The sequence below is a fragment of the Kockiozyma suomiensis genome (genome assembly GCF_038497685.1).
Source record: "Kockiozyma suomiensis strain NRRL Y-17356 unplaced genomic scaffold V2V93scaffold_22, whole genome shotgun sequence".
In the NCBI taxonomy this organism is placed as follows: domain Eukaryota; kingdom Fungi; phylum Ascomycota; class Lipomycetes; order Lipomycetales; family Lipomycetaceae; genus Kockiozyma; species Kockiozyma suomiensis.
The window spans coordinates 40,525-59,224 of NW_027117685.1; the positions used below are offsets into that span (position 1 = coordinate 40,525).

At 44.5% G+C, this 18,700-nt stretch overlaps 9 protein-coding genes and 1 non-coding gene across 10 annotated transcripts; 6 read left to right on the plus strand and 4 right to left on the minus strand.

Annotated features, from left to right (window-relative positions):
• Window positions 1-220: 220 nt before the first annotated feature.
• Window positions 221-1,195, minus strand: V2V93DRAFT_141359 (uncharacterized protein). Its single transcript, XM_066906839.1, has one exon. It carries the CDS (start codon window positions 1,166-1,168, stop codon window positions 485-487), a length of 684 nt encoding a protein of 227 aa, XP_066762922.1. The 5' UTR covers window positions 1,169-1,195; the 3' UTR covers window positions 221-484.
• A 268-nt stretch (window positions 1,196-1,463) lies between these two features.
• V2V93DRAFT_141366 (uncharacterized protein) lies at window positions 1,464-2,977 on the plus strand. The gene has a single exon (XM_066906840.1). It carries the CDS (start codon window positions 1,897-1,899, stop codon window positions 2,929-2,931), a length of 1,035 nt encoding a protein of 344 aa, XP_066762923.1. The 5' UTR covers window positions 1,464-1,896; the 3' UTR covers window positions 2,932-2,977.
• Window positions 2,978-3,290: 313 nt separating this feature from the next.
• Window positions 3,291-3,712, plus strand: V2V93DRAFT_376808 (uncharacterized protein). The gene has a single exon (XM_066911837.1). The coding sequence runs from the start codon at window positions 3,347-3,349 to the stop codon at window positions 3,533-3,535; it is 189 nt and encodes a 62-aa protein (XP_066762924.1). The 5' UTR covers window positions 3,291-3,346; the 3' UTR covers window positions 3,536-3,712.
• Window positions 3,713-4,328: 616 nt separating this feature from the next.
• Window positions 4,329-6,154, plus strand: V2V93DRAFT_376809 (Nup53/35/40-type RNA recognition motif-domain-containing protein). The gene has a single exon (XM_066911838.1). The coding sequence runs from the start codon at window positions 4,650-4,652 to the stop codon at window positions 6,018-6,020; it is 1,371 nt and encodes a 456-aa protein (XP_066762925.1). The 5' UTR covers window positions 4,329-4,649; the 3' UTR covers window positions 6,021-6,154.
• Window positions 6,155-6,715: 561 nt separating this feature from the next.
• V2V93DRAFT_376810 (C2H2 finger domain transcription factor mtfA) lies at window positions 6,716-7,812 on the minus strand. The gene has a single exon (XM_066911839.1). The coding sequence runs from the start codon at window positions 7,739-7,741 to the stop codon at window positions 7,100-7,102; it is 642 nt and encodes a 213-aa protein (XP_066762926.1). The 5' UTR covers window positions 7,742-7,812; the 3' UTR covers window positions 6,716-7,099.
• A 699-nt stretch (window positions 7,813-8,511) lies between these two features.
• On the plus strand, window positions 8,512-11,097 carry V2V93DRAFT_376811 (ribonucleases P/MRP protein subunit POP1-domain-containing protein). The gene is made up of 4 exons (XM_066911840.1): window positions 8,512-8,690; window positions 8,757-8,847; window positions 8,898-10,776; window positions 10,835-11,097. The coding sequence occupies exons 1-4, from the start codon at window positions 8,534-8,536 to the stop codon at window positions 11,036-11,038; spliced, it is 2,331 nt and encodes a 776-aa protein (XP_066762927.1). The 5' UTR covers window positions 8,512-8,533; the 3' UTR covers window positions 11,039-11,097.
• A 205-nt stretch (window positions 11,098-11,302) lies between these two features.
• V2V93DRAFT_t71 lies at window positions 11,303-11,374 on the plus strand. Its single transcript has one exon. It is a non-coding gene; the product is annotated as a tRNA-Gly (tRNA).
• Window positions 11,375-11,556: 182 nt separating this feature from the next.
• V2V93DRAFT_376817 (uncharacterized protein) lies at window positions 11,557-12,488 on the minus strand. Its single transcript, XM_066911841.1, has 3 exons — window positions 11,951-12,488; window positions 11,818-11,875; window positions 11,557-11,730 (listed from the first exon to the last, which is right to left on the minus strand). Exons 1-3 carry the CDS (start codon window positions 12,347-12,349, stop codon window positions 11,681-11,683), a joined length of 507 nt encoding a protein of 168 aa, XP_066762928.1. The 5' UTR covers window positions 12,350-12,488; the 3' UTR covers window positions 11,557-11,680.
• A 29-nt stretch (window positions 12,489-12,517) lies between these two features.
• V2V93DRAFT_376819 (40S ribosomal protein eS30) lies at window positions 12,518-13,384 on the minus strand. Its single transcript, XM_066911842.1, has 4 exons — window positions 13,351-13,384; window positions 13,218-13,275; window positions 12,994-13,056; window positions 12,518-12,940 (listed from the first exon to the last, which is right to left on the minus strand). The coding sequence occupies exons 1-4, from the start codon at window positions 13,351-13,353 to the stop codon at window positions 12,873-12,875; spliced, it is 192 nt and encodes a 63-aa protein (XP_066762929.1). The 5' UTR covers window positions 13,354-13,384; the 3' UTR covers window positions 12,518-12,872.
• A 438-nt stretch (window positions 13,385-13,822) lies between these two features.
• Window positions 13,823-17,618, plus strand: V2V93DRAFT_376821 (uncharacterized protein). The gene is made up of 3 exons (XM_066911843.1): window positions 13,823-15,231; window positions 15,291-16,124; window positions 16,184-17,618. Exons 1-3 carry the CDS (start codon window positions 14,034-14,036, stop codon window positions 17,380-17,382), a joined length of 3,231 nt encoding a protein of 1,076 aa, XP_066762930.1. The 5' UTR covers window positions 13,823-14,033; the 3' UTR covers window positions 17,383-17,618.
• The last annotated feature ends 1,082 nt before the right edge of the window (window positions 17,619-18,700 follow it).

The following is an 18,700-nucleotide window of genomic DNA, read 5'->3' on the forward strand; positions in this document are numbered from 1 at the left end:
TAAGGGTAATCGTGCAAAGTCCCACAAATGAAGGTAAACAAAAGCCTCGCCGCACCCGCAACAAACGCACGGGCTCAGAATAAAAACCGTGCTAGTCCCAGTATAGAATTCATTAAACAATATTCTATTTCAGATTAAATTCACACGTGACTACGAGTTTTTGGTTTGATTTCCTGGCGCGTGATCTTTTGGAGGCGAATGAACACGCGTCGTGCTTCTAATTCTTTCTAGTGCTTATGGATCTGTGTGGCTATATTTATATAAGACCAGAGAGAAATGAGTAAGAATAATACAGATCAAGTGAAAATAAAAAATGCTTGCTATATAAGAAAACTCCAAAAATGAAAATGGTAATCTAAAAAATAAATACAAATACAAATAAATACAAATAAATACAAATATATACAAATAAATACAATAAAATGAAAATATTTACATCTCTCAAAAGACTACAAAACATGATGTAGTCTGTAATAGCCAAGATTTACTCAGCCTCGAATTCATCGGCCGTTTCACTTGCGTCGACGTGCTCGCAGTCACGATATTTTTCACTCTCTGACTCATTGATCTTGGGCACAACGACCTCAAGCACGCCATCTTTGCACTTTGCTCTTGCTTCACTCGCAAATACTTTGACGTTTTTGAGCAACTTGATTGAACGCTCGAAGCGGCCGACCTGCCTCTGCGACACGATACGCGCATGAGTGGCGAGTGGCGAAGATAGATCAAAGCCGCAGTTTACGGCATGGCGGCGAACCGTGCCGGCAATGATTAACACAGAAGCTCGGTTGTCAAAGTCCACCACAATGTCAGAGACAAGTACGCCTGGGATGGAGGCTTGAATGAGGTAGCTTGTGGGAAAATCGTAGACGTCGACAAGAGGATGGTAGATTTCGTCAGTATCCTTATTGTCTTCATGAAAAGCTGCTGCTGCTGGAGCAGAAATAGCAGAGTCTATGGATTTCTCTGAAGTGGCAGATTCCACCGGGGAAGTAGGAGCTGAGGCGGACTTGCGGCGGGAAGGGTCTATGTCGTGCAGACCGGCGCTGGCTTCCAGCGCAGCTTTGCGTTGGAAGTACTGCAGTCGCAGCTGAGTACGTGAACTGAAGTCACCTGCAAGGGAGTCTATAACTGACCAAGGCGGAGTATAGGAGTAAAGGTCCGGCATTGCAGAGTAGGTCCAAGATGTGGTGAGGAAAAAAGACGGAGCGGGTGGAGAAAGGTCAGTTTATAGAAGTGCCCCCGTGGCGCGATGACGTGTATGGCTGTGTAGCAATGTGGCTCTGCGGCTCTGTGGGCCGTTCCTCGGTAGATCAGGGTCATGCGTCACTACAGTATGCAAATGCCATAAACCTGCTTTTGGTATGTCAGACTTAAGATATATACATAGTGCTAATCTACAGATAATTCATGTAGATTCAGTAGCTGATAATAGCTCATTCGACGGCTTATTTCGCAGTTTACTCATAGCTCTAGCAGCAAGAGTACAAAGAGTTCGATTTGCGCACAGCCGCTTTGTCGTCTAGGCCAACCTCTTTATCTCAGCAGCTTGCGTGCAGCGGCTGCGCTATCTATCTTTGTATTCATTATTTGTTATATTCAGTCTTTTTGTTACTATCAATGTCTGGCTCTGATATTGTCCCCTTGTTCAGCCAGCATAAGTCGTCCTCTGCTTTGTAATTGCAGCAGAAACAGGCACTACCCTAACCCGCCATCGCTTTTGTTTAAAGTTTTAGCTAAGCCATGTTTCGATTTGGCTGCTCCATCTCTCTGCTTACGCCGTGTGCTACTCCATTCTCTATTGTATCCCTTCTCTGAACCAGCTACAATTGGCTCTGTTTACACATGACACATTAGATGATTTTGCTTGCTGGGCAGTCGTGACAGCATCGCACAATGAAGCGTCCATTGAGCGCTAATTCCTCCGCATGTCATGCGCATAACGACATCAACAGCAACAGCAACAACAATAACAGCATCAGTTCCGACAGCGAGTACGCATGTGCGGTGTCGAATAGTTCCGTCAGCAGTAGCAGCAGAGCACTATCTCCGGCAATTCACATTGTTCCGCCTTTATCTGACTTTGATTTACTTCAGCAAGGTGGCGTGAGGCGAAAAGAGTGTACGATATTCGATCGAGATAGTGATGGTAGTGATGAGGACGAGTATGCGGACAAAATGATTGATGATGAGCAAGTTGAGGTGCCTTCAATAGTGGACATAGACGGTTATCAGAAACTGGCTTCTTCTGCTGATCCGTGGTCGCGAATCAAAAATATTAGTTCGTTGCGTAATCCTTGCAACGTCCGCCGCCGCAGAAAGCAACCTCGAGACTCTACAGCTCAAGATCGAGAAATCATACACAAGAATAATGAATCAAATGAATCAAATGAAGCAAATGAAGCTAATGAAGCAAAACGAAGACGCTCATCGTTCAAAATATCAAATACAGATGAAAACAGACTATGGTCAACAATAACAACCGGTGGTTCGTCGTCATCGTCAATGCCAGGAACATTTCCCGCCCTCTCTTCTAGCACCGTGACGAATTCTTCTTCCGTCTATCAGTCACAGGCACAGCTCTTATGCGATGACGGACGGATACCGCGAAGTTTCCATCCTGGCGGATGGCCTACGCCGCCTACTGACCGCGCCGAGGTAGACTGTGACGATGATGATGGAGACGAGTTGATGATGGCGTCTGAGCTTGAATTGGATGAGCAGGCTAACGCGCCTTCTGGGTCCGATTACCTAATTCTCGAACGCAATGTCGCGGACGATTGCGAGGATGAGGAGTACTTTCGGGACTTCGGATCTTTAGAAGAGGGTGAGGAAGTCAGCCAGGGAGGGATATGTGACTACGATTTTTGTTTGCTAGATGGCGTTAATGGAGAAGGGTATCAGATAGTTGAAGGTCCGGCGTCTTTATGATTATTTTTATTTTCTTATTTTGTTATTTAGCTACTTGAGTTGCTGTTGTCGCTCTCTGAATTAATTTGCACATCGGTGCTTATGATAATGCTTAGCTAATGCACGGATTAGTTCCCAAGGGATGGTTTGCAGAGGATAAACTTTGAGCCCGATACAGTCCTTCGTACGTTCTATAAACGGCAGCTCGGTCGCTAACATCAAAAGGCGCCATGCAGAAATTGAGTGAGCCGCGACCGTTGATGTGAAGAGATGAGAGACAACGACAGACGGTGAACGGTAAGCCGACGAAACAGATTCCTCCTTTTGGACAAGGTACACTTCTCGCTGGGTTTATCCGGATGATTGGCTTTTGAGGACTGTGTTGCTGTATTATTATTATTATTATTATCATTATTTCTTTTTGTCAACTGTGGGGATGCACCAACTGATCTGCGCCGTACCTGTCTTGTTATTTCTCTTCTTTCTGTCTACAAAGCACATACACTCTAAACGTATGCGCGTCGTTAATAGATCTTATTTGTGTACTTTTCTTTGTTATATTCATTATACTGCCTTTTCACTTTCTGTAGATTGTTCTTTATCAGGTGAGATCTGGCGCCGCTAACATTCAGAAAACGCCTCCGAGTCGACACGCTAGCCGTTTTCTTGTGGGATCTCCATCCGTGAGCCATAGACGTGCGATATGTTATCAAGGAAGCGCGTGCTGCATTGCTTGTTGCCGTTGTCTTGTAGAAGGGCCTGATTACAACATTATTTTATTGTCTCTATCTTCTATATCCTTATATCTGATGGTGACACTTAATAGATAATAAACGTCGGTCGCATATGTGTGCATAGTATTCGTGCACTTTTAGTACGTACAAAGTGCATCTGCGCACTAATTTTACACAACAATTAGTCAACTGAGCCGCAACTCTTTTACTGGTCTTTTCTCTTCTCGACGAACAAATCAAGCACTTTGTCCTCTCAATCCTCTCTCATCGACCACATTCCCTTCATTAATCATCTATAGAGAAATTATATTAAGAAAATAACATAGCAGCATGTTTGGTGCCGCGACGCAGCCAAGTGGCGCCTCGCCTTTTTCGTTCAATTCAGCAGCAGCAACAACAACAACAAACAATAGCGATAACAACAATTCATCCTTCAATTTCTCGCTCAACAATACTCCATCATCAAATACCGCGGCTCCGCCTTCTACACCGCAATTAGGTGCCGCTGTTCCAGTCACTAATCAACCGACAAGTCTCTTTGGGGGAGCAGCGAATACGTCTTCAGGAAGTTTATTCAGTCAGCCGCCTAGTGCAAAAAGACCGGCTACATCGAGCAGCGGGTTTTCTTTTGGAAATCAAGCTGCTGCGAGTAATTTGAATACGGCACAACAATCACCTAGCATTTTTGGAAATACTACGCAGTCGCCGAGTATTTTCAGCCCGAGCACGACGAATGGATTTGGTGGGGCACAGCAGCAGCAGCAGCAGCAGCAACAGCCAATCTTCGGACAATCGCAGGCGTCGCCATTCGGTAAAAGTCTGGCATCTTCCCAATCAGTGTTTGATCTTCGTGGCGCGAGTACTCCTTCTCAGCAACTACAGCAGCAGCAACTGCAATCCATTCGATCACAACAGCAGCCGCAATATAATCCCAACGTCCCGCAATCAACAGTCGAATACTTGACATCTTCTCCCGTGCGCCCGATTCCTGCTTCCCCATCCTGGATGTCAGGCGCCGACTCAGGTCGCCGATTTGTTCCGAGCCACATCACTCACATGCGACAGAAAAACGCTGCGCAGCAGCAGATGCAGCATATGAGCGGAAGCCAGTCGGGATATTTTTCGCCGGGAGGCTCATTTGCGGGTAGTGCTTCACCGCTTGCTTCACCGCTTGCGACTCCGCCGACCCCCTTGCAAAAGACATCAAGTAGATTGAATTCCCCACTAGCGAGCGCGTCGTCGGCGAGCAAGAAATTTGGAGGGCAGTCATTTGGAACTCCGAAACCGCATCATTTACGGTCGAGCGTAGCTGCGTCGACTACTGCGGCCGCGTCTTCTGCCGCTGCTGGTACGCCTGGGGCAGATATTGCCGATGATTTGCCGCCGGTAGAATCGATTTACGATTCGGGCGCCGCGTCGCCATTCGCGTTTCAAATGCCCCTAAACACGGTTTCTAACGCGGTCGAAATGTCTGAGCCGGCGTCTCCGGCTCCAGGAAAGTCTTCTCAGCAGTCACAGTCATTATCGGAAGATCAGCAGCCATCGAGCGTTATGGTTTTCGGATTCCCACCCGAGCTTACGCATGCAGTTGTTTCGCATTTTTCTAAATTTGGCCGGATTCTCGAGCATTTGTCTACCGAGGATGCCGATGTCGATAAAAGTTTACCGCCGGCACCTGTTGAGACAGGTAAGAATTGGTTAAAGATCACGTATACTACACCGATGGCTGCCAATCGCGCGTTGATGGAGAATGGGCACATGCTGGGTGGTCAAAGTGACTATATTTTAGGATGCGTGGCTGTGCCGCAGACTACGAGTAATAATAATACTTCATCGGCGACGGGAATGAAGCGCAGCAGTGCGCGATCTGGATTAAGCTCGGTGTTGAACGCTAATAGCGAAGGCGAGACCTCGTCATACGCGAGCACGATCTCACGCAAGCGCGCGCCGGTGGCCGACAATTCAGCAAGACTGTTTTCACCAGCGACGCCGTCGTCTTCAAATCTGAACGGCATGACACGTACGACGTCTATGCCGGTCGGATTTTCGTCTACGACTGCGGCGGCGGCGGCGAATGGTAGTAGTTCGACGACGCCGGGTGGTCGGGCAGGGGGACGCAAACTACAAGTTCGTGGCGCGGAAGGGATATTTCGAGAAAAAGAGCGGCGAGGAATGGCGCATTCGGTGACTATTAGAGGTCTTGCCAGTCGATTTATGGCTGGAGGAGGCGGTGCCGGAGATGGCTCGAAGAGAACAGGAGAGGCTAGTGCGGAGACTGAGAGGGAGAATAAGAGAGTGAAGAGTAGCAGTAGTGGGTGGGTTGGTAGTTTGTCGAGGAAGGCATCGGAAATGATTTTCGGATGGGATGATTTATAGATATTTGATTGTTCGTTGTAAATCTATTGTTAAAGACCATTTCATATTATATTCAATGAGTGAATGCGCTCGCTCGTCGCTGAGGTCAGCCATAATGATCTACAACCGCGAAAATAAACAGATTAGTCAAAAAAGTCAACTCTTACCACCATTTCAATATTTTCCCCTTTTCTTAATCAATATATCAGTATTTAATAAAAAGCAATATAAGATGATAAAAAAAAGTATCCTCGACTTTGATAGTAATATTGACAAGAGAAAGTTCAATAATGACGTCAATCTGACATATCTACTAGTCATTTGTTTGTCTTTCATCTCGGCTAATTATAATTTGTCGCGCTAAAATGAAGGAAAGTTTTTGGTTTTTGTGTATAGCTTTTCTTGCAATTTCGCTTTCTTCTTTGTCAATCACATTGAATATTCTTAATTTTTACTATATTCTTTCTAAATTTTCAATATCTTAGGCTGTATCTTTTTTAGTATTTTTCGCGTGTATTTCCCAGTTCCAAAAATGGGCATAAAGCCTTTGCTTTTCAGCGAGTACTCAAAAATGAAATTAGATTTATTTTGATTTTCTCATACCGACCGCTTACGTGACGTGTCTATTCATTCATATAGCGAATTAAACACTAAATAACAAGCACTTTTTTTTTTCTTTTTTTCACAAAGAAATAATGATATTGTAATACTAATTATGGATATGTAAATATATTAACTAACAATATAGACCAACTGGATAAAAACAATGAATCCAATAGATCTGCAGCTTAATAGATTAAAATAAGGTAGTGTACACTGGTCATACAGATTCGTTCTCGCCAAAACATCAAAATACACATTAACAAAAGTAACAAAGACACCTGCGCGCCGAGCCAAACACAAGTCAAAAAAAAAAAGAGTAAAGCACGATTCACCAATAATTCACAAGAAATCGAAAGCACAAAAAGAAAAACGCCAATGCATCCGTCACAAGCTGCAAAAACAAAAAGCCAAAATGACGAAAATAAACAAAAATTTAATTCAATTCAATTCGATTCGGTTCAACTCAATTCTTTGACTGTCGATAGATTAAAACAGAGCTACATGGCATGACAGCCACGCTCATGCCGTTTCATGTTGGACCGCACAGAGAAAGCTTTGCCGCAGCCGTTATGCCCACAGACGAATGGCTTTTCGCCCGTGTGCGAATGTGAGTGAATACGAAGGGAGGAGGGCCTTGAGAAAGCTCTGGAGCAGACACCACATATGTAGCGGTCAGAAGAAGACGACGACGACGACGAAGAGGTGGAGGAGTGTGAAGGGGACGGCGAGCATGAGGCGGGCGAGGATGCCGCCGTGACAGCAGTTGATGCGGGCGAAGAGGAAGATGCAGAGGATGAGAGCGATGAAGAGGAAAATGAGGCCATGGGAGCGTAGTAGATTGCGACCGGTTCCTTGACCGCGTCTGATGAATAGGCAACCGAGGGTGCCGGCCAAGAGAGGGCTTGCTCACGGTCAAGCTTGTAGAGGTCGAGTAGGGAGGCAATGGGCGGGAGGATGTCATTGTGGTGATGCCTCGGTGCGGGCAGGGGGGTGAACGAAGAGGCGGCCGAAGAAGGCGGAGATGGGGAGGCTGCAGAGGCCGGGGCGAGGTGGTATGCGTCGAGCGATGCGGGAGAGGCGCGCATCGCGAAAGAGAGTGACGGGTCTGATAGCTGGCGGCGGGCAAGCAGCCTGTCCATGGCGAGAGTATAGAGAGTAAATAGAAGAAGAGAAGCAGTGACAAGAAGAGAAGAAGTGATAAGAAGATAAGATGGGGAAGAGCAGGAAGCAGAAAAGAGGCGGACAGGGAAATAAAGAGGCGCGTGGGCGACGTTGTGTCGCCGTGTCGCAGCGCCGCCGCCAGGGGCATCTGCGACAGAATGCGACACGGGTGATTCGATATGCGGCAGAGGTACGCGACACACACGTGCCAGTGACGCAATGACCGCCGATTGTGCGGATGCGTAGCCGCTCCTCCGCGATTTTGGGCTGCCTACGACGAGGACGAGGCCGTAGTTTGATAAGACAGCACTCTGAGTATTATCGTCCGGTATTCTGCGTTGAAATGTGCTCTCTATAAACAATGGTCCAGCTAATAAATCCGGAGCATGGACGGCAGAGAAGAGGCTACAAGCGGTCGTCGAGCGGCTGCAAGCGAGCGCACCGAGATTCCCGAAACCAGCCGGGATTGTTTCTCTTTTTGCGTCACCTGTATTATCTACTCGCAGCAAATGCTGATACTGTTTAGCTTAAAATTGTCTAGAATCTACAGCTTGCGGTGCCTTTCGTACTTTGTACGCTATACAAAAAACGCCGTTTACCAAGTCTTTGATTATTACATCATTCATTATGTAATTGTAATGTAATATGGTACCTAATCATTAAAATTATGTAATGTATGACATAGCAGCAGCCGCACAGCCGGAGACTCGTTCTCACTGACTGAGCACTCTGGCAATCAAATTCGCTACGCAAAACAATCTGCATCGACCATGAGCAACCCCTCCTCCACTATCGCGACACCGCTAGCAACTGCGAAAGCTCAATCAGGCAAAAGGCGAATCCACTCTGAAGACTCCTCGGTCTCTGTTCGCAAACGCTTCAAAACCGCAAACGCGCGCCATATAATATCTCAGAATTCTGATCAAAGTCAGTCTATTGTCGTCTACTATTCGACTTTGCTTCAATGAATTGTTTAATTAACTTGGTTTTTAGGTCTTCAAAATGGCAGAATTGACGTGGCTAAATTTGTGCGCGCCCGCGAATTCGAGATCAATGCCCTTTCCAACTCTATGCACAAATCAAAGTGCGTTCTTTCTCTAATCTTTCTCTGATTAGCTCACTGACAGTCATTAGATCAATACAAAAACAGCAAACCTTCCAAGCTGTTCCTCGCGCTCTACGCCGCCGCGCCGCCTCTCACCACGTCCACCGACTTCCGCCTCGCTTCCGCGCGCGTGCCAAACAGGAACTCGCAGAAGCAACAGCGCCGCTCGTCGCCAAGAAGCGCCAACGCATCACGCGTCTTGCACTCAGACGCGCGACGGCACTCAAACTGCGCCGAATATATCGCTCGACAAAGAAATACCGTGCTCGTCGCAAAAATCGCGGCTTGATGCCGGTAGGCGTGAACGCGCTGGCCTCAAAAATCGTGCTCGAGCCAAAATTCAAGCAGAGACAAAAGGGCAAGACATGGTTGCCTACCCATCTCTGGCATGCCAAACGCGCACATATGACGACAAAATGGGGTTATTCTATTGCCTCGCATCCAAACGACAAGTGCTATCGTCCCACGCACCGTCAAGCTGAGAACGGCCGCGGCATTGTGTTTGACACTAGTTATTTTGCTACAATGCTTCTGCGAGGTGATGTTCAAGCAGTATATATTTTGCTACTCCAGCTTGCGCAAAAGTCGTCGACGCTGTTTGGCTTTGAACGCGCTTATGAAGGTCCAATATTTTTGATTCCGTCCAATTTCGATTGCACAAGCCACTACCCACATTCTTCCTCAAAAGACGTTCTTGGAGAGGCCCTTATCTATGTCGACATTGACCGTTCTAATCCTAATGCTACTGCTACGATTGCGACCGCAATTATTAGGGTGCATCCGGCTATCTTCAAACCAACTTGGAGTACTCTCTTACCACATGTACTTGCTCTCAAATCTAAACATCACTCGAATCTAGAGCTGCAGGACTGTCGCTACGCGATCGGATCAATTGACCTCTTCGGCCCGCACTGTCTTCATATGCTTGCCTCATCTCTCGAGATGATCAAGCGTAACGAGGACTACGAGCGCTCGGAAATCTACACTAGAGTCGTCAAAGCCGGCGATCCAAAGCTATTGCCGCACGGAAGCGTATTTCCTGTCGAATATTTCGATCCGCGCACTATCCCCATCAAATCCCACGAGCGGCGAAAACGCCACTCGCCAACCAGTCTCAATTCCGACGACTTTGAATTATTAGATTCTCACCGGCTCTCCTTGGCAGCAGTCGCTAGCTTGTCACCTTTACTCACTACGACTGGTCGTAAGGTGCGTGTAGAGCACTCTAAGCGCGCCGCCAGGCGCCTTAAACTAAATCGAGAACGTCAAGATAAAACTGGAGTTGGCGCACCCGCCAAGGATAATGTTGCAATTCCGGCTATGCTGGTGCGGCGCGCAAATGGAGCCATTACTTTGATGCTGCCGTGGCAGTGGGTGAAGATCTTTTTCAAGAAGTTGGTCATCCCGGGGTATACGATCTTTGGCGGATTAGAGCAATATCACCAAATCATGTATGAGAGACGATTACCATTCTTTCCTGATGATTTCCCTGGGACTGAAGCTGGACTGGTCGCTGAGCGCGAAAAAGCAGAGGAGCGCGAACACCAATGGAAGGCGCGTCCTAGGAGTAAACGATTCGAATATTCTAGCTTGAAATTGCGAAACGGCGACGGCAAGGGCGAACTCGGCCGTCCATTTTCATGTGACTGGTCGTTTCTTTTGTGTCGGCTTGTGGGACAAACAAATGTTCGTCCATGGATGATTACAGATTTTAAAAAATTCGTAAAAAGGCAGGATAATGGGAATCAGCAAGGCGAACTTTTATCCGCGATTTTCCAAGTCGGCATCACGTTAGTTGCGCGCGGGAGACCGAGTGCTACTGCGCGTGTGTATGCGATTCCCGAATATGATTTACATCGGTGGATGAGGATGAAATATGATCGAAAGACCCAACCATCGACTGCAGATGTATGCATATTTTGTCCATTTTACATTTTTCCATATCTAACGTTTGAAAACAATATAGTACCCCCCCTGTCCGCGTGAGTCATATTTAATAGGATACATAACAACCGGTGGATTCAATCTTAAACAAGGAAAAGGAACTGCGATTGCTAGTTTATCATTCACTTTGACTGAAAAGCATTCTAATAATTTTAATAAACGGTACTGTCTTGTTCGGGATGTGGGAGAAGATATTGGCCGGCTTGCTATTTGGGAGGCCATTTAATTAACCCTGTATATATTTCTTTTTTTTTTTTTTTTGTATATAAAATGACTTCTTTCTTACTTATTTCCATATATACCTTCTGCGCCCCTTTCATAGCCATCAGATCATTGAATCATGGAATATATCAACATCGAGAAACTATACGTAGTTATCTCATCCCCATCGGCTTTACAGTTATACTGTCATTTGTGTTACTTATTATACAATTATGCATTTTGGTTTGGTGAGTATACTAAAGTAGAGTAAGGATATTTTCATAGCTTGGGACCGTTAGTGTAGTGGTTATCATACTTGCCTTCCAAGCAGGTGACAGGGGTTCGATTCTCCTACGGTTCATTTTTTTGTCGCGTATTAATAGTGTATGTAGTATTAATGTTTTTTTTTTGATCGATATATGTGAATTTAGATCGAAAAAGATCGAGGTGGATTAGGAAAAGAAATAGCGTGTACAATGCTGGCTCCTTTTCATAGACGACCGAAACAATCTCAAAATGAATCGAGTTGTGTAAGATTACTTGTTTAGGTATTTAATGTTTATTATATATAAATTATACATGATTATATTGACATTCATGAGATAAGTGTTAATACTCATGAGACAAGCGATGATGATTATGGAGAGGATAGGTGAGTGAGAGCAGATCATTGATCGGACTCGATAGCATGAATGATTGCTAATATATATTGCGGAGCTAGTGATAAAGGAAAAAAAGTGAATGTTAGTTATAATCGACGGGCCAATAAATAAATTCTTAAAATATAAATAGGAGAGAACGGACTTGGTACGATCATTAATTCTCGGTGTTTGGTTCGCAAACGGAGAAATCTCAAATCATCCTAAATAATAGCAATACCACTTTGTAAGTAACGATCTTAAAAAGCAAAGAGGACCCAAATAAAGGGATAGATTACATCTTGTTCAAAGAAATGTTCTGTGAATTTTTCTGCCGCTTTCACGAAATTGATACACATCTCAGCATACTCTTCAATCGACACCGTATTATTATCCTCATCACCTTGCTCTTCATTGATGCCGGTTGTATCATTATTACTGCTCTTCCGTTTAACGAACAAGGCGCGGTCATCCGATGATATCAAGTCGTTTTTAATAATTTTGTGATGTATCGGGTCGATAATGATAAATCCATATACCTTATGCTTTGCGCTTATGCGGGCTATTATTTCGTCGACAGATGCTGTGATCCTGGCACCTCGATTTGTCGTCGCGGCGGAAGTAGCTGCAGTTGTAGAAGAATCATGGGACGCTGAGGATAAATTGCCTGCTACTGCTGAAGTGTTTATGGATGGCATTATCAACTTGAATAAATTTGACCTAGTGTGGTCGGTGAAGAGATCATATCTCCCAACCGAGGTTGTGTATTGATTATTCAATATACTGTGTGTACCCCGCACTCTCTTTAGAAATCGAGTAAATAAACTGGTTCGAATTGAACAACGTCTTCATTTGATAATTCTGTACTTTGTATATTCTTATTATGCTATTTTAATGTTATGGTATAATAACGGGCAGTGTGGTAAGCTAGTGTTTCATTATTTTCAACAAGATTTACTGTCAAGATACAGTCTCTGAGATAAAGGCAGAAGGCACATGATAGAATGATATTTTTAATTATTTTCAGAACCCGTTCAATATATATACAGATATATTTATTTCCATTCATATGATGTACAACTCAATCCAATCATGACAAGGAATTTCGCACTAAAACTAATCGATCTCGATATTGAACAACAATCTGATTGAATATGAATTACTGATGAGAAGGAAAGCTCTTTCTTGACGTCGAAATAAATATTGCAGAAACAAATTGATTTAAGCGGTAGTAGGAGCGGGGTTCATTCTCCGTCTGCCGTTAGTCAAAGTAACGTTGACGAACCGTCCTTGAAAAAATGTTAGCATTTAACGCTTAATTCTGAAAAACAGAAAAACATACTGTTGTAGAGAATGCGCTTTTTGGCACGGCCCTTGGGGACCTTCTTCTTCTCGGTCTTGTCGACTGTTAAGTAAAATGTCAGTTATTGCTCCTTGCACGATACCTGTATTCAGATCTATTCCATCCCGTCACATTTGTTATATCGCTTTCTTCTTCTTATTTCTTCTTTTTATTTCCCCCTCTGAATACGTGTAATCGCCGATAGACAAATGAGGAGAACATACCCTTAGGAGTCTGCGACTTGACTTTACCGGCACGAGCGAGGGATCCGTGAACTTTGCCCTATAAAACAAAAAAATCATAGTCAGCATCTGCTAACAAACCAAACAGATCTCAAACGCGATAATAGCAACATACCATTGTGAATATTGTTGATGGATTGTAAGTGACGAGGAGGATTCAAATCAGACAAGGTATGCCTTTCCGGTGCTCGCTAGGAACCTTAGGGCTTTGTCTGCGTGACTGTCTTTTCTATGTAGGGTTGCCAACCTGCAAAGGCCTTGTTCTGGGTACGGGTTTCACTAATAAAGAATGTGACCTGCCTAATATGGACTAGCGCATTTGATATTCTCGCTCTACTCTTAAAATATTATAATATAGACTAATGCACGATTCAATAATACAACGACTTTACTGAGCACTGAATTGCACAGAATAAAACGCAGGCAGCGAGCCTATCAGTGGCCGCGGCTTATCGGTCCAGTAAGTCACTAGCCGCAATCAGTTAGCTTAAGGTCAGAAAGCAACCACACTAGCCTTGTTCAGGAAAAGGGCAAGGGCACGTCATTGGGCCTCCATCGCCTCCGCGGCCATCACCAACTCTTTGCTGCTCATCGCAAAACAAAGCAGGCCTTTCGGAACACAGTATAAAGCTATCATCCGATCGTGAGTCCGCTCCTGCTCGAGTGTGTACTGCCGAAAAGCGGCCTCTTCGACTCATTTATTCGCTATTCATATACATTTCTCGATAAGATACGAACCACTCTTATCTTGTTTATCGCAATCGATTTTCCAGTCACAGAATTATACAGAATAGCAGAATGCCGGCCCGCGCAACTTCCCCGCCTTCAATCTCATCGGCATCCTCGTTTGTTCACAAACCCTTTCGTTTTTGGCAGCGTCAGCAAGATGACCGTGGCTCGGCTTTTTCAGTCGCAAAGAAGCGTCGTTGGTGGTCTCCGGCGTCGCTGCGTCGGTTCGCCATCTCACTTTTTGGTTTCAACGTCTTGCCGGTGACCGTACTCGCCGTGGCTACTTATGCCGCATTACTTATCACTACCTATGTTATTCAGTTTGCCAATCCTCAGACTGCGTCTGCTGCGGCTATCTCAGCGGCTCCTGGATCGTACTCTGAACAAGTGGAGAACGCGTGGTACGACTTGCAAGTCATTTCCGAATACATGCATCCTTACAACTCGCACGCAAACGACTACGTGCACGATTATATTTTGAACCGAACTTATCAGATCTACGAGAACGCTGCTCACCCCGAGTATATTGAGGTCTATGACGATTACGGCAACAATGTGACCTTCCGCCAGCCGGATCTGTGGGACCCGAACGCGCCGTCGGGAAAGATTATTTATTACGAATCCAATAATGTGCTTGTCAAAGTTGAAGGTACCGATCCTAATTTGCCGGCCGTCTTGGTGTCGGCGCATTTCGATAGTGTCTCGACCGCCTACGGCACGACTGATGATGGCGTCGGTGTCGTTACTCTGCTCTCGATTCTCGAGGACTACGCGAGCATTGACGGTGAAGATCGGCCTTTACGCACAATCATCTTTCTGTTTAATAATGCCGAGGAGTTTGGATTGTACGGTGCCGAGGCTTTTTTCTTTCATCCGTGGTCGGAGCTCGTATCGACGTTTTACAATCTCGAAGGTACGGGTGCTGGCGGACGCGCAGTCTTATTCCGTGCGTCTGATTATGGCGTTGCTGATCACTTCTCAGCCGCGGAGAATCCTCATGCAAACTCGCTTTTGCAAGAAGGATTTGAGCACGGGGTTATCAGGTCAGAGACAGATTATCGAGCATATGAGAATCATGGACTACGTGGTATGGATGTTGCATTCTATACTCCGCGCGCGGTATATCATACAAAGGGTGATAGTATTCAGGGAACCACAAGGGGCAGTGTGGATCATATGCTTACTACGTCGATGGATACTGTTCGATCGATGGCTAATGATATCAATCTCGACGCCTCTTCCAAGAGTAAAGCTGTTTTCTTTGACTGTGAGTGCACAAATTTTCTTTTCTACATTTTAATTTACACATACTAAACTGATTGATAGTATTCGGAGAGGCATTATTTGTTGCTCCCGTGCAGACTTTCTTTGTTGTCGACACTGTGATGTTGGTTGTGACGCCGATCATTTTATTTTTACTTCTCTTTGGACTGGCAAAGTCGCGCAAGCTGAATCTTGGAAAGAGAGGCTGGGGACGATTTCCGGTCTCGATTGTACTTTCGACTGCGATCTTGTTTGGTGTCATGGCCGGATTGCGACGCGCTAATGGATATATATTCTATTCGCATGTGGGATTACCGTTTATTGCACTGGCGTCGCTGTACTTCTTTTTGAATTACTTCTTTTTATCGGGCGCGCATCGCTTCAAGCCTGTTCGTCACCAGCGGTTCAAGATCTTGCTCGAGCTCTACTTTTTATGGTGGATCGTGCTCGTGTATGCTAATGTTGAGGAGAATCGCATGTCTGGTACGGGATTATATTGGGTTACATTTAACTTTGTTGGAGTGTCGTTTGCGTTGCTCTTGGATATTATCGCGTTATACTTTGAGCCTCCTGCGCCAATGTACTTTATGGCGCGAGCCGAAGCAATTGGATCGGAGCAGCATTATATCGCGCAAGACGACGAGGTTGATCATATTTCTCCACAAAGCGAGAACGAGGACGATGATGCGTCGGAGGATGCCCCGTTATTAGGAGACACGGCTAGTGAGCAGATGGCTGGATTTAGTAAGAAGCTTGAAAGTCGAGTTGATTTCGCTTGGCTTTTGGAGTTCTTGATTCTAGTTCCGTTTTCTGTGTTTTTGACTTCGCAGATTGGATTTTTAGCGTTGGCAGCTGTGCAGCAGACGCTACAGGAAGGTGGCCCTGCTATTTATAATGGTGAGTTCATGTTTTGAGAAAGATATGAGATACGAAAGAGGCGCTAACGTTTTATATAGTGTACCTGAGTCTATTCGTGTTTTTGATTATTCTGATGTACCCGATTCTCCCATTCATCCACAAGATTCATGTCGTCGTTCCGTTTTTGCTACTGTTGACATTTATTGGCACATTTATCGCCTCGGCACTGCTATTCCCATTTTCAGAGACGTCCCCGATGAAGATGACGTTTATTCAGCAAGTTGATTTAGACAATCTCGATGCCGGATCGGTTGTTACCGTTAGTGGATTAGCGCCGTATACGGAGAACATCGTGCGAGATTTGCCTTCAGTGAAGATGTATGAGTACGGATTTGAGTATGAGACTGAGAAGAATTTGACGGTCGATTATATGGTATGGTGTCAGCCGTCGAGTGCGAGCGGAATTGTAAAGTGTCAATACCCTGGACTATATCCGAATGTATCTTATGGGTATCCATATGAATGGTTGAACGTGACGCAATACAACTCGACGTACAATTTCACGTTTGATGATGAGATCACTTATACGAGCAGTGCTCTGCCATACGAGCCGACGGCGACGGAATCTGTCGGCGACAAGATGATTTTCAAGACCGGGGTTCTTCGCAGCCAGAGACGCTCGGCGGTTATTATGGAAACCGAAGACGGAGTCGAAGATACGGCGCCGTACTATAATGCGACGGTCAAGATTTACGTGAATAACTCGCGATCATGCGTAATGCAGTTTACACCTCCGTTTGAGCCGTTTGAGTTTTCTGGATTTGGGCCAAATTCGACTAATTATGACAACGAGACAGAAGAGGACGTTGTTATGACTGATGCGAAGCCTGAGCTTACGTTTAGCAAGTATGTTGTCACTAGCGTGAAAGTCACAACGAATGAGACGAGTGGGTATAATTTTACTAGCGATACGATTACCTGGGAAGAAGGCATCGACAAGATTTCGCTGTACAAACTAGATTTCGATTCGCCGTTTATCGTGTCGCTGATGTGGAAGTACAAAGAGGATATGGGCGAAGATGAAGTGGATTACCCGGAAGAGTTTTTGAAAGTGTTTGTGGGATGCCAGTGGGCAGAGTGGAAGGAAGGTATGATTCCTGCGCTTGATGAGCTGGATAAATATAAAACTTCCTGGTCCGCGGTTACAAAGAGTGGGGTTGGGTTAGTTGAGGTGTGGAAGGAGATTGATCTTTTTGATGAAGATTTCTTGGTGGAGTATGATCCTGAAGACTTGTGAGGTGGTGGTTATAAGATATAGGTTGGGATGTGATTGATTTGATTATTTAATTATTTGATTATTTGATTATTTGAATATTTTGGCTTGGGCAGGATGTTTTGTTTTGTTTTGTTTACTGCGTTTATGGTTATTGCTATTAAGAATAGAGTAAAGATAAGAGGATTTGATTTAATTCAACATGGTGTTTCCATATGTTGTAATTTCTGTAGTATTGAATCTATAGCCTCAAATCTATAGCATTCTGATAGTTTGATAAAATTGATTACACAGATTAACCACATCTTCAAAATAGAGCACCAAATAGGATTTAATAATAACTGGAATGATCTGCGATGAGACAATACATCTCTGTACATCTGTTTCGGCTTTCGACAACATTTAGTGATTGGTTAGGAGCAGAAGAAGCAGATCATTGTCATCTAACATTGTGATTAGAATATAAGAATAGTAATACTTCTCGCACATTAAGAAAACAGTCGGAGAATAAAGATAATCCGAGGCCCTTAATTTCCAATATAATAAATAGAATGAATAGAATGAATAAAATGAATAAAATGAATAAAATAAAAGAAGAAAAGAAGAAAAGAAGAAAAGAAGTAAAGAAGTAAAGAAGAAAAAGATCGACAGCGAAATAGAACAACTAACTAAACTGTCTAGAAAGCTTTCCAATTTTTAATGCGTTTGAAACTCAAGCAACGAGTGGCTGGCATTATTTCTTTTTTTTGATCGAGAACCTGCCCTGCGGTCTCACTTGCTACTTTGGATAGTAGAGCTACTTTACGGTTCAATGTATTTTCCTTGATAGCCAATAATCTTCTATACAAAGAATAAATATAAAGGTGACGTCGATCATATACAAGCAGCGATAAATAATGCAGTCAATATATTATACAGTGTGTTGTACAATATTGTTTAAAACATATTTTATACAGCTACCGGATATAGCCAACACAGCATCTCGTCTAAATGCAAAAAGGATCACCGTGTCGAAGCGTACCTTTCTGCCAACTGCATATAAACTGTAATTGCCTAAGCGTACACAACAAAGACCACCCGGTGTGCGATGAGAGGGATCGCTGCTGGCAAAAGCTCGAATACTGGGGATAATGTATTAATATTCCAGAAGCCAAACAGCTAATAGGCTAACAGACTAAACCAAATGACTACTAACTCCCATAATCAGTAATTACTTAACAAAGTGGGTATTGCGCAAAAGGAAAGAGATCCCGAGGGTTTACTTGGAACAATTTAATCTGGACATGATCGCAGCGGCTAACTAACCGAAGTGTCTTGTACTCGTCACTATCCTTGCTCTTCG

Bases quoted from the DNA above. Each gene is read 5' to 3' on its own strand.
- V2V93DRAFT_141366 (XM_066906840.1), top strand. From the start codon at position 1,897: ATGAAGCGTCCATTGAGCGCTAATTCCTCCGCATGTCATGCGCATAAC.
- V2V93DRAFT_376821 (XM_066911843.1), top strand. From the start codon at position 14,034: ATGCCGGCCCGCGCAACTTCCCCGCCTTCAATCTCATCGGCATCCTCG. The intron at 15,232-15,290 runs GTGAGTGCACAA...ACTGATTGATAG, and splicing joins TAAAGCTGTTTTCTTTGACT to TATTCGGAGAGGCATTATTT. The intron at 16,125-16,183 runs GTGAGTTCATGT...CGTTTTATATAG, and splicing joins TGGCCCTGCTATTTATAATG to TGTACCTGAGTCTATTCGTG.
- V2V93DRAFT_376819 (XM_066911842.1), bottom strand. The intron at 13,057-13,217 runs GTATGTTCTCCT...TTTACTTAACAG, and splicing joins CAAGTCGCAGACTCCTAAGG to TCGACAAGACCGAGAAGAAG. The intron at 12,941-12,993 runs GTATGTTTTTCT...CATTTTTTCAAG, and splicing joins AAAGCGCATTCTCTACAACA to GACGGTTCGTCAACGTTACT.
- V2V93DRAFT_376811 (XM_066911840.1), top strand. From the start codon at position 8,534: ATGAGCAACCCCTCCTCCACTATCGCGACACCGCTAGCAACTGCGAAA. The intron at 8,848-8,897 runs GTGCGTTCTTTC...GACAGTCATTAG, and splicing joins AACTCTATGCACAAATCAAA to ATCAATACAAAAACAGCAAA. The intron at 10,777-10,834 runs GTATGCATATTT...AAAACAATATAG, and splicing joins CCCAACCATCGACTGCAGAT to TACCCCCCCTGTCCGCGTGA.
- V2V93DRAFT_376809 (XM_066911838.1), top strand. From the start codon at position 4,650: ATGTCAGGCGCCGACTCAGGTCGCCGATTTGTTCCGAGCCACATCACT.
- V2V93DRAFT_376817 (XM_066911841.1), bottom strand. From the start codon at position 12,349: ATGCCATCCATAAACACTTCAGCAGTAGCAGGCAATTTATCCTCAGCG. The intron at 11,876-11,950 runs GTAATCTATCCC...GCTATTATTTAG, and splicing joins AACATTTCTTTGAACAAGAT to GATGATTTGAGATTTCTCCG. The intron at 11,731-11,817 runs GTCCGTTCTCTC...CTTTATCACTAG, and splicing joins AGAATTAATGATCGTACCAA to CTCCGCAATATATATTAGCA.
- V2V93DRAFT_376808 (XM_066911837.1), top strand. From the start codon at position 3,347: ATGCACCAACTGATCTGCGCCGTACCTGTCTTGTTATTTCTCTTCTTT.
- V2V93DRAFT_376810 (XM_066911839.1), bottom strand. From the start codon at position 7,741: ATGGACAGGCTGCTTGCCCGCCGCCAGCTATCAGACCCGTCACTCTCT.
- V2V93DRAFT_141359 (XM_066906839.1), bottom strand. From the start codon at position 1,168: ATGCCGGACCTTTACTCCTATACTCCGCCTTGGTCAGTTATAGACTCC.